Source organism: Euleptes europaea, chromosome 18, assembly GCF_029931775.1.
Source record: "Euleptes europaea isolate rEulEur1 chromosome 18, rEulEur1.hap1, whole genome shotgun sequence".
NCBI lineage: Eukaryota > Metazoa > Chordata > Lepidosauria > Squamata > Sphaerodactylidae > Euleptes > Euleptes europaea.
Window position 1 is genome coordinate 11762197 of NC_079329.1, and position 14125 is coordinate 11776321.

At 49.8% G+C, this 14125-nt stretch overlaps 1 protein-coding gene across 1 annotated transcript; it reads right to left on the bottom strand.

The window, feature by feature from the left end:
* Positions 1-3440: 3440 nt before the first annotated feature.
* MBOAT7 (membrane bound O-acyltransferase domain containing 7) lies at positions 3441-11727 on the bottom strand. The gene is made up of 7 exons (XM_056863428.1): positions 11640-11727; positions 10403-10532; positions 8885-9011; positions 8645-8801; positions 6381-6741; positions 4338-4520; positions 3441-3838 (listed from the first exon to the last, which is right to left on the bottom strand). Exons 1-7 carry the CDS (start codon positions 11713-11715, stop codon positions 3454-3456), a joined length of 1419 nt encoding a protein of 472 aa, XP_056719406.1. The 5' UTR covers positions 11716-11727; the 3' UTR covers positions 3441-3453.
* Between the last annotated feature and the right edge of the window lie 2398 nt (positions 11728-14125).

The window sequence follows — 14125 nt, forward strand, 5'->3', positions numbered from 1 at the left end:
CGCAGCAGCAGTGGATTTCATTTGCTAACTCTCCAAGGCAGAGCTGCCCACCTGGGACCTTCAAGACTTGAAATAAAGCCATTTCCTTCATTAAACAGCATCCAACCAGGGCTTGCCACACATGCGAACGCAACAGAGAGTTACAAGTAATCCATCTCCTTGGCAAGAGCGCCTGTAGGACCACAGGTCTGCAAATATCTCTTTGTTGCGTTTCATACTTAGAAACATAGTCGGAAGGGACCACCAGGGTAATCTAGTCCAACCCCCTGCACAACGCAGGAAATTCACACCTACCTCCCCCCTACACCCCCAGTGACCCCTACTCCATGCCCAGAAGATGGCCAAGATGCCCTCCCTCTCATCATCTGCTTAAGGTCAAGGAATCAACATTGCTGACAGATGGCCATCTAGCCTCTTCTTAAAAACTAAAGTAAGTAAAGGTCCCCTGTGCAAGCACCAGGTCATTCCTGATCCATGGGGTGACGTCACATCCCAACGTTTACTAGGCAGACTTTTGTTTACAGGGTGGTTTGCCAGTGCCTTCCCCAGTCATCTTCCCTTTACCCCCAGCAAGCTGGGTACTCATTTTACCGACCTCGGAAGAATGGAAGGCTGAGTCAACCTTGAGCCGGCTACCTGAAACCATCTTCCATCAGGATCGAACTCAGGTCGTGAGCAGAGCTTGGACTGCAGTACTGCAGCTTACCACTCTGCGCCACTCTACATACACTTTAAACATCGTAGGGGGTTACCTCAAAACTATGATGTGGGAAGCAGCCCATAGTCCTCAGCAGTAAAGACATGGATGCTTTAAATCAGGGGTCCCCAGCATGGTGCTTTTGGGTGCCATGGCAACCCACCATGGGCACCATGACACCTTTCCTGGCACCTGCTAAGTGTTTTTAGGAACTGGGTGGAGCCAGGTGGGGCTTCTGAGTGACCATTAGAGAATTGATTGGCTGTGCCGTTAAAAAAACACATAGTTTTGGCAGCAGCTGCCAGCAACAAGACAAGAACCTTCACTGTGTGAGTGAACCAGTGATCTTGGCCCAAAGCTCATAGCTGGTTGCTCTGAGTGAGCCACGCCAGTGGATCCAGGATCAGCCCAGCATCTTGGAGTACTCTATCGTTTTGTGGCTGTCTAAATTGCATTTGTTTCTTTTTAACTGCTTTGAACCCCCAGCGGGGAGAAAAACCTCAATGATGCTCTCAGCCTCCAACTCACCAGGCCTCCTTAGGTAGAACACTCCCACTGGAACTCCCTGCCCCAGGATGTGGTGATGGCTGCCACCTTGGAAGGCTTTAAGAGGGGAGTGGACATGTTCATGGAGGAGAGGGCTATCCATGGCTACTAGTCAAAACGAATATTAGTTATGATGCATGCGTATTCTCTCCAGGATCATAGAAGCATGCCTATTGTATTAGGTGCTTTGGAAACCAGGCAGGACAATGCTGCTGCAGATATCTTGTTTGTGGGCTTCATGGTCAGCCACCGTGTGAACACACTGCTGGACCTTGGTCTGATCCAGCAGGGCTTTTCTTACGTTCTTACTTTCAACAGCAAGTATGAGAGCTGAAAGGGTAGATCAGGGATGTCAAACTCAATTGTTACGAGGGCCGGATATGTCATAAATGTCCCTTGGCCGGGCCAGGCCAGGCCTTGCCGGCCCAGATCGAGAGTGTGGGGTGGTGGCTACCTTGCGGGCTGGATAAGAGCTCTCAAGGAGCCGGAGCTGTCCCGCGAGCCTTATGTTTGACACCCCTGGAGTAGATGAAAGGGTTGGGTTGTGCTTTCCAGTGAAGGGTTCTGGGATTACTGTCAAGGCCAGAGATTTAGCCTTTAGTGCCCTCTAGAAGGCATACAGGGAACTGAACTAAAAAAAAAAAACCAGTTTTGCCAAAAACGTTTATTTCTCATTCAAGTTTCCAACCAAGCTACAGTAGCCTTGGCCACAAAGTACAGTTACCATAAAGCCTGCGATATTTGTTTTAGCCTCCTCAAGCCTCCCGCCCAAGAGGGAGGCAAAATCACAGTGACAACGACGAAGCTTGGTTTCTGTAACATAAAACCCCCCTTTCAACGTCCACAAACCTTCAACGTTTCAAGCCTCCCTCCCCCCAAACCAGCAACCGCGCTTCTTTAAAACGGAATCCCGCGGTCTAAAACCCAAACCACCGTGGCTGAGCCTTTATATTTGCTGCACTGGAAGTTCGCGAAACTCCATTTGCAAAATTTCCAAGTCTTTGGAAGTTCACAAAACTCCCATTTCAGTACTACAGTGGTTTCTTTTTTTCGCCACGTTAACGAAAGGCAAGCCTGCTACCCTTTTGCTGGGTTAGGTGCCAGGGCCAGAATTGCCTCTCGGCTCCCAGAACCTCACTCCCGCTTGGTGGTTGGGGGCGGGGGGGTCATTGACTCAGGACACGCAAAGGCTCATGGGCTTTTGTACAGCTCATTATACTGGTCCGCTAGCACTGCTCGAGCTGGGATGTCCCCCCCCCCCATTTAACCCATTAGGATACTCAACTTTATTGTTCACTCATGACTACTCTCTCTCCAAATACAGGCCATCACAGCACAGCTGTAGTACCTGTACATAAGTGTGTGTGTGTGTATATATATATATTTAAAAAGTATGTACATTAAAAAAAATGACAGCCAGGAGCTGTTAGAAAGCAGGCAAGAAGTAGAGCCCAGCTCATTCCCGCACTGTCCTGTCTTGCTCCTGTGTAAAATGGCTTGAGGTCTGAGAGAGGAAAGAAAACCCGACGTTTTAGAGTAGACAGCTATTAGGAGCCAGGACTCCTGGGTGCACAGAGGCCGGAAAGAAAAATCTAACAGGCCAAAAGGGTAGAAGGGAGAATTTTCCTGGGGAAATACTAGGGTTGCCAGGTGCCTGGTGGTGACGGGCAAACCCCCACCAATCCATCCCCCCCGCCCGCCGACCAGCTGAGGGCGCCTAGGCACATCACTTCCGGTTTTACAACCGGAAGTGCCACATCGTGATGGGCCTTATACCACTCTAACTGGGAGTTTGAGTGGTAAAAGGCCCCTCGCGATGCATCACTTCCGGGTGTGAACTGGAAGTGACATGCGTGCCGGAGCAGCCACACGATCCCTTGGCTGTGCCCCAAAACCCTCCTGCTGGAGGAAAGGGAGGCCCTGGCAACCCTAGGAAAGACGGATGCCTAATGAGTTATTGCAGGTGGCTATAGGGGGCTATAGGGGGTGGTGGTCGGGATTCTAGTGGGGGAGCAGGCGGAAAGCAGGAGTTGGCAGCCGGGAGGGCTGGTTCCCGTTCTTGGACCTCCAACGCTGGTGTTCAACTGCGGGGCAAACCGGCAACAAAAGATTATCTTCGTGTCACTTCCTCGTCCTTCTGGATCCCAGGGAGTGCCTCATCTTGTGGGCCTTATGCCGACCTCTAGCGGCTGCCCCTTGCCTCAGCCCCATCACTCCTGCCGCTGGGGGTTCTGCGCAGCTCCATCTTTGCTCCTCGGAGAGCTGCCCTGGTCCCTCCGGCTTCCCAGCAGCTTCCCCAGCAGGAAGAAGGCCACCGCCCCTACATGGATGGAGTAATAGATGGCGCTCCAGTAGCGGACTGTGTCCTCGAAGGTGAGCAGCACGAAGCCCATGCACATGTAGTCATAGGCCCGCATCTTCAGGAACCACTGCACCCAGTCGCCGTAGAGACGCCCCGCAGGGGTGAGGTGCTTCAGGAAGCCGCTCTCCATCGCCCCTTCTGCCGCCAGGCAGAGTGGGATGGTCAGGAAGCTGAGATAGTAACCGGGGTGAATCCCGTGCCAGTATGCGGAGATCAGCATTGTCCAGGCGCTCCTGGGTAGGAAAAGAGATATCAGCCCTAGAATCCTCCCATCCTGCCAACCCACGGACCCCCCAGAAACCTTCACTAGGTCCCTTGCACTTTTCCGTTATCAATCCCCGACTCTTTCCCTGTTGCCTTTACTGATCAGGACCGTAATCCTTCTTCTGGAAAGCCAGCGTGGTGTAGTGGTTAAGAACGGTGGTTTTCCACTTCTTTGCATAATTCTCAGCTACACTCCTGCCAGCCTTTATTGCTCCAAGAATTATCTGTTCGCCAGCTTTCAAATCAGTCTCTATCCCACAATCCATTCTGATCGCTCCAATAAGAAGGTTCTTCCTACTCTTGAATTGATAAGGAAGCAACCTGCTGTAGAACTTTACAATTCACCTGCGCTCAAAGCTCACCCCCAACCTGCCCTTAAGAGACTTTCTTCTCCCTTTCTTAAATTTCCTCGTTGCTTTTACCTTCCCAGTTTAGTTCATCCCCTCCCCATAAAATTCTTGTTCTTACCTCATGACATAGGAACGGACAGGCGCACTCTTGTAGATGTACTGTGCCAGCCACCACTGTACAGTCATGTTCCAATAGCGCATGCCATCCTTCACCTTGACACAGAAGTCTGTACCGTGTGGGTCAATGTTCTTAATCGTCTCATAATCATAAGTCATGCTCGACGCCTCCCCATCAGGTGATCTACTTGTAAAAAAAGGGAGGGGGGGAAATCTTCATGTTTGTATATCCTTCTTGATTGACTACCGCAATGATACACACACATAACTGCCCTTGATGACCGTTCAGAAACTTTAACTACTTCAAACATATGCCCGCCGACCTCTTTGACCAAGGTGAACCATCAAAAATTGAAAATGCCTTCCGTTGCAGCAGCTACAGTCACTACCCCATGGTTTTCCAGATGTTGCACTTGGCCTATAAAATCCTCCAGCTCCACCAAGAACTGCCAGACCTGAAGTATACAGGAAGAGCTCAGAAGGGTTTCTATTTACCTAGCTGTTCAATTGATTTTATAGCTAGCGAGATCGATGACTCTCTCAAGAAACAGCGCAGGTATTGCTTTCTCTAGTTGGTACTGCATTATGGACTGCTTCTTTACTCTCTCCTAAGCCACTGTGAGCTCACGGAGAATGGACTGGATTACATTTGCTCCCTGCCTTCGCCTGGAGTGTGTGGTGTGTGGCTTGCTATGGGGTTCAGTCCTGTGCCATTTGTGTTCGGCTCTCCGAATGTTGTTATGCAAGTTAAATCAGTGGGTGTGTCACAACAGGCTTCCTCGGGAGGTGGTAACTGCTCCTTCCCTGGAGGTTTTTAAGCAGAGGCTAAAGGCCCATCTGTCAGCAATGCTGGTTCTATGACTTTAGGCAGATGAGAGGGAGGGCATCTTGGCCATCTTCTGGGCATGGAGTAGGGGTCACTGGGGGTGTGTGGGGTAGTTGTGAATTTCCTGCAACCCCCTGGACTAGATGACCCTGGTGGTCTCTTCCAACTCTATGATTCTAACTCTGACTGTTGCACTTTTCACCGCTGTCCTAAAAGAGGTGGCCAAGGGTCACCGCCCACATCGCAACTTTAGCCAGATCTGTAAAACGCAAGGGACGCATACTCCTCTTTTGAAAAGAACATGCAGCAATGTAAGGCTTCGCCAGACAGCTGGTGCCTGGTAGGAGATCCTGCCGGGCAAACACATTTTTTTGCAACATACATTTTTGACAGCAGACAAGAGTGTCAGGCTAGGATCGGGGAGGCCCAAGTTAAAATCCTCACTCGGCCATGAAAGCTCACTGGGTAACCTTGGGCCAGTCGCCTTCTCTCAGCCTAGCCTACTTTGCATGGTTGTTGTGAAGGTCATCTGGGGGACGGGAGACGCATGTATGCCACCACCAAGAGCTCCTTAGAGGAAGGGTGGGATAAAAATATGATATAGGCTAACAGGAAGATTGGGAGGAGCTGTGGCTCAGTGGTAGAGCATCTGCTTGGCATGTAAAAGGTCCCAGGTTCAATCCCCGGCATCTCCAGTTAAAAGGACCAGGCAAGTAGGTGATGTTTAAGACCTCTGCCTGAGACCCTGGAGAGCCGCTGCTGGTCTGAGTAGACAATACTGACTTTGTTGGACCAAGGGTCTGATTCAGTATAAGGCAGCTTCATGTGTTCATGATAAAGCAGGAGTAAGGAAAGCAACTCCACGAATCCTTTTTGAATAAGGAAGAAAAGGGAGAAGATACGCAACCAGGGGAGTTGCGCAAGGATTTCACAGACAGGATTGTTTGAGTAGACAATACCGACTTTGATGGACCAGCTTCATGTGAACAAGTATAGGATCAATTAATTGATTTTGCACATCTGAAGGACAGACTTTGGCCACACCTAGGTGCTTGCATTTCATTACCCACAATCCTGTGATACAGCAAGGGATTATGGTCTGGTATCAGTAGAGCGGAAAGGCTGCATATTCTGTTTCCACAATGGTTTTCTAAAGCTAAACAGCTTCATGCTGGCTACAGGGCCTCACTCCAGAAACGGAACATCTCTGCGACTCACCTGCTGAGAGGCTCATATTCCACAGTGGGTCCCCCGCCCGATCGGGATTTGGCGGTAGCCGGATAAGCCCCAAAGGCAGCGGCGACACAGGCGCATTCGGCACACAGCCAGGCCACGTAGAAGCGCATGCGGAAGACGAAAAAGATGGGCATCATGTAGAAGAGGCGGAAAGGGAGCCCTCGTTCGTAGAAGGCGTCGCTTCGGACGTAGTCGAGGGGAAAGAAATGAGAGGCTACCAGGAAAGAGGCCCCAAAGATGGGGATCATTTTAGATCTGGAAAGCAGCGGTTGCCAGCTGGGGATAGCTGAGGAGTCCGGCTGGTTCAGCCAGTCGTAGTGAGTCCGGTAGCGATAAAACGGGCCTGGGTAGAACAATAAACACAGATTCAGTCTAGTGAGCAGAATCACAACTGGAGGGGGAGAAAACCTATGCAGTCCATGTTATTTGGGGGCAGAGGGATGGTTCCAAATGCCCTGTAGCCCAGTCCTAGGTCTTTTGGAAACAATCTGGCAACCCAAGAAAAACCTCTCAAGATCTATCTGCCTGTCTATAGGGCAAAAGCACATGGTTGCTTTAGCCTCCTTTATTCCGTTTCAGCCAGGATTCAGCCAGGATAGCATGCGTTTTCACCGAACTGTGTTCGATCCTGGCTGAATCCTGGCTGAAACAGGGAATAAAGGAGGTTAAAGCGACCATGCGTTTGCAACCATGAGTTTTCGCCCTGTCTATCTAGTACTGCTTATACAGCTACAGCCTTGAGCAGAAAATAAAAGAACAGAAATGCCTTTCTTAGAGTTATTGGTTTGGTATTTAATTATTGCCCCTATAAATTGTGCCACAGACAGAGTAATAGAATCATTTGTATCTGATAGTAGCCACGTCACCTGCGCCCTCGTACTGCCAGATGCCTCATTGGACCTTTCCATATTTTTAAATAAAGGATTGATTAAACTCCATGATCGTATGTTCCAAAAGTCTGTGGCAGAAATAACTGAAAATGCACGGGTTTTGCTGTTTTCAGGATACAACGATTAAAAGCAACTACACAAACTGGAGAATACACAGGCAACAAACCAGGAATAACGACAGGTGGTAAAGAAACAGACATGTACTCTTACACACACGCAGAGAAAATACAACCCAAGCAAAAGCAGACAGTGAAAATCACAGCAGAGGGCACACATGAAATCCTAATTCCTCTCTTCTTTTGATCTGCCATCTTCCAAAAGAAGCCAAAACAGAAAACCACAACGCCAGGGATGTTTTCTCCTGCCACAAGTTTGTTTGTACCACTGGAAGAGGTTCCAGGACATGAACATTCAATTGACCAAAGAGGTCACAACCACGATTCAAACAGCCGAACAAGCCAACACGGCTGTCAAAGGCAAAGTACACTATGGATGTTTGAACACCGCCACTCCTGGTATACCCCCCGAAGATCGTACCGATCGTCTGATAATAATTTACTGGTGGTCCCTGGCCCCAAGAATGTGCGGCTGTCCTCGACGAGAGTCAAGGGCCTTTTTAGCCCTGGCGTCGGCCTGGTGGAATGCTCTGTCTGGTGACATCAGGGCCCTGTGGGCCCTTAAAGAGTTCCGCAGGGCCTGCAAGACAGAGCTCTTCCACCAGGCCTATGGTCGAGGACAGCCGCAAATGTCATCTTGCTCGCCTCCCTATTCCCCCCCTTTTAGCCAGCGTGGTGTAGTGGTTAAGAGCAGTGGTTTGGAGCGGTAGAGTCTGATCTGGAGAAACAGGTTTGATTCCCCACTCCTCCACATGAGCGGCGGAGGCTAATCTAGTGAACTGGATTGGTTTCCCCACTCCTACAGACGAAGCCAGCTAGAGGACCTTGGGCAAGTTACACTCTCTCAGCCCCACCTACCTCACAGGGTGTCTGTTGTGGGGAGGGGAAGGGAAGGAGATTGTAAGCTGGTTTGTCTCCCTTAAGTGGTAGAGAAAGCATATAAAAACCAACTCTTCTTCTTCTATACTATTTTATGTTAATTGAGGGGTAACCTGCCACCTCTCTCCGGCAATATGAGAGATACTTGGGCATCAACTATAGATCTGTAGTTTTTAAGTTTAATCGGGACGTTATTGTTTCAAATTTAGATTTTTGGTGATTTTTATTATTGATTATATTAAGGCATTTTATATGATGATACCCGCTCTAAGCCTGACTTTGGCCTGGGAGGGCAGGTTATAAATCGCAAAAATAAACACCTACACACATTCCACCATACCCTGCTAGGTAACTCAAGTACCTGTCATGAGTCCCACATAGCAATAACTGTAGCACAGTATCTCCACCAGTCCTGGCATTTTGGGGATCACGCCAATCACAGAAGACTTGGTAAACGATGCCACCTCCTGCTTCTTTGCCTGGGTGAATTCTTGCACTTCGTTGGCCAAGCTCACCATCTGGGAGATACAGAGATTACCATGGAAAACGAACTTCCTAGAGAGGCCCTCCCCCCCGCCCCTTCCACAGTACGACCAGCTACCTTGAGAGTGAGCAAGAGTTGTACGGCATTGGTGAATGGTGTTGGGTCTGGGAAACCGAAGTACGCAACGGTGCGGAAAAACAGCAGGTAAGAAAAGGTCCATCCAAGCGTCAAGTAGTGGCAAGACCTAGTGTGGAAAGAGAGAAGAAGAAGAAGAGTTGGTTTTTATATGCCAACTTTCTCTACCACTTAAAGAAGACTCAAACCAGCTTACAGTCACCTTCTCTTCCCCACAACAGTCACCCTGTGAGGTAGGTGGGGCTGAGAGAGCTTGAAGAGAGCTGTGACTAGCCCAGGGTCACCCAGCTGGCTTCATGTGTAGGAATGGGGGAAACAAATCCAGTCCGCCAGATTAGCCTCCGTCGTTCATGTGGAGGAGTGGGGAATCCAACCCGGTTCTCCAGATCAGAGTCCATTACACCAAACCACCAGAACTACTACACCGCACTGGCTCTCCATAAGGAGCCATAAATAGTAATTATTAAGGTTTTCCATTCTCCACCCTCATGCAAAAAAAGTGTCCCCTTCTCACTAACAATTATCTCCATTTGCAAGATAGCCCAATTCCAGTTTTCAGATTAGTCCAGACTCTTGCCCCTGTGTGCCAGCTCACGGGAACCTGCTCCATTCTCTGAAGACCATGCCCTATTTCTCTTTTGTTTGACCTCAGGAGATCTCACAATTAGACCAAGGAGTCCCAATTCCCTGAATCCAATTTTTGTTTTCTGGGCCCAAGGATTTCAGAACACTTGGTGCTTTTCATAATCCCTTGTGGTAGCACAAACTATGTTCCCTGTGGAGAGCTAGTGTGGTGCAGTGGCTAAGAGCGGTGGTTTGGGGCAGTGGAGAACTGGGTTTGATTCCCCTCTCCTCCACATGAGCGGCAGAGGCTAATCTGGTGAACCAGGTTGGTTTCCCCACTCCTGCACATGAAGCCAGCTGGGTGACCTTGGGCTAGTCACAGCTCTCTTAGAGCTCTCTCAGCCCCACCTCCCTCACAGGGTGTCTGTTGTGGGGAGGGGAAGGGAAGGTGATTGTAAGCGGGTTTGAGTCTCCCTTAAGTGGTGGAGAAAGTTGGCATATAAAAACTAACCCTCCTTCTTCTGTCCAGAAGGCCAAGATGTTAAGAACATAAGAAAAGCCATGCTGGATCAGACCAAAGCCAGCAATCTGTTCACACAGTGGCCAATCAGGTGCCTCTAGGAAGCCCACAAACAAGACGACTGCAGCAGCACCATCCTGCCTGTGTTCCACCACACCCAATATAATAAGCATACTCCTCTGATACTAGAGAGAATAGGTATGCAGCATGACTAGTATCCATTCTAACTAATAGCCATGAATAGCCCTCTCCTCCATGAATATGTCCACTCCCCTCTTAAAGCCCTCCAAGTTCTGGTTCCCCCCACCCCCACCCAATCTCCACTTCAACTTCCAAGGCTTCCCAGCCTACCGAAACCAGAACGCCCATAACCCCCCGCTGTCATCCACTGCCTGGAGTACAACATGCTCTCTTACCTGGGAGAGATGATGATGATAAACCACGTCCCAACGATGGTGATTAGTGAGTGGAGGGTGTGGACATGGCAGGTGGCCAGAACCAGCACCAGTCCTGCAGCTGCCCCTCCAAACTTCTTGGTCCTCAGTCCTGCGGGGAAGGAAATGAACAAAAACTGATGCAGCTGGGCGCATCCAAGCATGTGCATGAGTGCACACAAACACGTACACAAAACAACAAGCCCCTCCTGTCTCTGGAGGAAGACAGATGTGCATCACTGACCATTACGGATTCAAGCTCACCCCTTCTGGGACAGAGACGCAAGCTTCCAAACTGAACAGTGGGAGCAACAGACAGCCCTTATGAAAGTCACAACCACCCCCACCCCAGCAACGCATCATTAAAATACAAAAAAGGATTGTTGTTTTTTTATTTAAAAAAGGCATTGATAAATGTTTAACTAGCCAGTGTGGTGTAGTGGTTAAGAGCGATGGGGTCTGATCTGGAGAACCGGATTTGATTCCCCACTCCTCCACAGGAGTGGCGGAGGCTAATCTGTTGAACTGGATTTGTTTCCCCACTCGTTCACCTGAAGCCAGCTGGGTGACCTTGGGCTAGTCACAGCTTTCTTAGAGCTCTCTCAGCCCCACCTGTTGTGGGGAAGGGAAGGTGATTGTAAGCCAATTTGAGTCTCCCTTAAGTGGTAGAGAAAGTCGGCACATAAAAACCAACTCCTCTTCTTCTAGTTAAACATGTGGGAACCTAAGTCTGTCCAAACCAATGAGGGAAACAAAGAGATCCACCAAACAAGGTGTGGGGCTGTAGAGGAGTGACTGAGCACAGGGAGAAGTACGGCTTATCCCACAGCAGAAAAACATGCACCAGCTCTTAGAGTGGGGGAAGATATGCAGGTCTTCAAGCTATCAAGTTCCAACCATTGTCAACCGATCAATACAACAGTCTTGATAGGAATTATGCCATGGATCTGAACATCTGGCGGACTAAGCACAGCTCCCAATGTGACCTTCTTTACACCCCACCCTCCAGCCAACCAGAATCCTCCTCCGTCCCTTAGGATTCTTGTACCTTCTTCCATCTTTGTAATGGAACTGAGACTTAACCATGGTCTCAGTTCCCTGCAAGTCCCTCTCCTGGTCAGGACCAGGCAACCCTGGCTCTGCAAGAATTCCCTCCTGTGGCGCAGCAAGGTTTTCCTCCTCCCCAAGTAGACACCCCCATTGCAGGTCAAGTGCTCACCCCCTTTCTTGAAGAGAAAACCAATGGGGATGGAGACGAGAAGCACCGCCAAGTAGGTCATTTCTTCGGGCGACATAGTGGCTGGTGATTCTTCCCAAAGAGTCAGAACAAGCCGAAACCCCAAATCCTGGAAAGAAGCGGGGACTGGCCCTGCAGCTGATAGGGGAGTGAAGAGAGAGAAGGAATGGGTGAGTACCTGAAGAAGGTGTGAGCCAGTAGGTTAAAAGCAGTAAATCCAGGACTACTAGGTTCTGAGACCGCCACAGTCAACCTAAAGGATGCTGAAATATCACGTGTTATGGCTAGGGAGGCCCGGATTCCTGAAAGTAGTCCGGTCAGTTATGGCAAGAGGCAGGCTAGTATGTTGTGGTACCCGAACAGGCCCTAAGCAATCCTGGGACATTGGCATAACAAGTACACCAGCATCCCCGAATTTCTGAAAGGGGTGGGATCCAGAAGGTCAAAGTTGGGGCTAGCAGCATACATAGAGTTTTTCACCTTTTATTTAACTGTAACTTCAAATTAGGCTCACCAGTTCCTCCCCACCCCGGAAAAAGGCTCCTATGTCTTAAACGGCTGCCTGACCTGTAGGAACATCAGGGGAGATTTCACCTTCGTCATTTCAACTCCGGGACAGGAAAAGGCGTTCCTGTTGGAATCTCTGCCTGCCCGGAAGTGACTTGGGAATCGGCGCTCCGACAGACAAAGAAGCTGGCAACCGTACTCTGGATTGGAATCTGCACACTAAGCGTGATACTCTAAAGGCAGAAGAGTCTACCCTTTAACACGGCTAAGGAGGAAAAGGACGGTGCTAGGGTGCCGAGAAGGGATGAGTGTGGGCTGCCCTGAGGGTTCTTAGGGGTTCTTCCAAGAGTGGAAAGGGGACTAACAGGATGGGGAGGGGCTGTGGCTCAGTGGTAGAGCATCTGCTTGGCGTGCAGAAGGTCCCAGGTTCAATCCCCGGCATCTCCAGTTAAAGGGACTACAACATAAGAACATAAGAACAACCCTGCTTGATCAGACCAAGGCCCATCAAGTCCAGCGGTCTGTTCACACAGAGGCCAACCAGCTGCCTCTAGAGAATAGGAGAGAATCCTGGGAGAATAGGTATGCATCATGACTAGTGTCCATTTTAACTAGTAGCCATGAATACCCCTCTCCTCCATGAACATGTCCACTCCCCTCTTAAAGCCTTCCAAGTTGGTAACCATCACCACATCCTGGGGCAGGGAGTTCCACAATTTAACTACACGTTGCATGAAGAAATACTTCCTTTTATCAGTTTTGAATCTCTCTCCCTCCAGCTTCAGCAGATGAGCCCGCGTTCTAGTATTATGACAGAGGAAGAAAAGCTAGGCAGGTAGGTGATGTGAAAGACCTCTGCCTGAGACCCTGGAGAGCCGCTGCCGGTCTGAGTAGACAATACTGACTTCGATGGACCAAAAGTCTGATTCAGTATAAGGCAGCTTCATGTGTTCACGATAAAGCATGAGTAAGGAAAGCAACTCCATGAATCCTTCTTTAATAAGGAAGAAAAGGGAGAAGATATGCAACCGGGGGAGTTGCGCAAGGATTTCACAGACAGGATTGCCAAATGCTGTACTGCGAAGAGAAGACGTTTACACACCCGAGAAGCCACAACGGGTAAAAATTCTTCCTCAAGGTACGGCTGTCCACACCTCCTATTTCCCCATTTCGATCGAGTCTGGGTAAACAGATCACCATTTAACCCCCCATGCACACTTTTGCCACCAGAGAGTCCTGTCGCCGATCACGCCCAGTTCCAATTCCACCCTCTTGCACAAGCCGCCCTGCCTCCACACAGCTTTCTCCCAGGGGCCGGGGTTGATGTCCTTGTCTCCTTAATCCCTCGCAGTCTCACTCCCCAGGCTTTCTATATTTAAACAGGAATCCTTGGGCCTGATTAAGGGACAGCGGAGCAGCTACTTTTCCAGCGTTAATGCGCCGGAGATCTGCAGGCCGTACATCTGTTGCTCTGCCATGCCGGCGCCGCACATGTAGCTGCTTTGCATGGCCAGCGGCCCAGTTTGAACAAGACGCCAGGCACATGCAAAACTGCAAAGGTAGCTTCCCCTTACCTACCACAGTTGCATTTAAATCAGGTCTTGGTGAGTCCTGGGTAGATACAACCGTTGATAAACCCAGCAGGGCAGAATAAAGCCAAGGAAACAAAGCTACTAAACCAGAGACTGGAGGGAGGAAAAAAGGAGGTAGCGGGGACAGGTAGGAGGCAGAGAGACAGGTGGACACAGACTCTTGATCTGTCACGGTCAGCCTTGTCTACACTAACAGGCAGTTCTCCAGGGTCTCAGGTCGAAGTGTTTCACGTCATCCACTACATGATCCTTTAAACTGGAGATGCCGGGGATTGAACCTGCAACCTTCTGCCTGCATACAAAGCAGATGCTCTAAAACGGAGCCCTGCACGATGGGAAAAGTGGAACAGAAGGGGCTAGATGGGAACA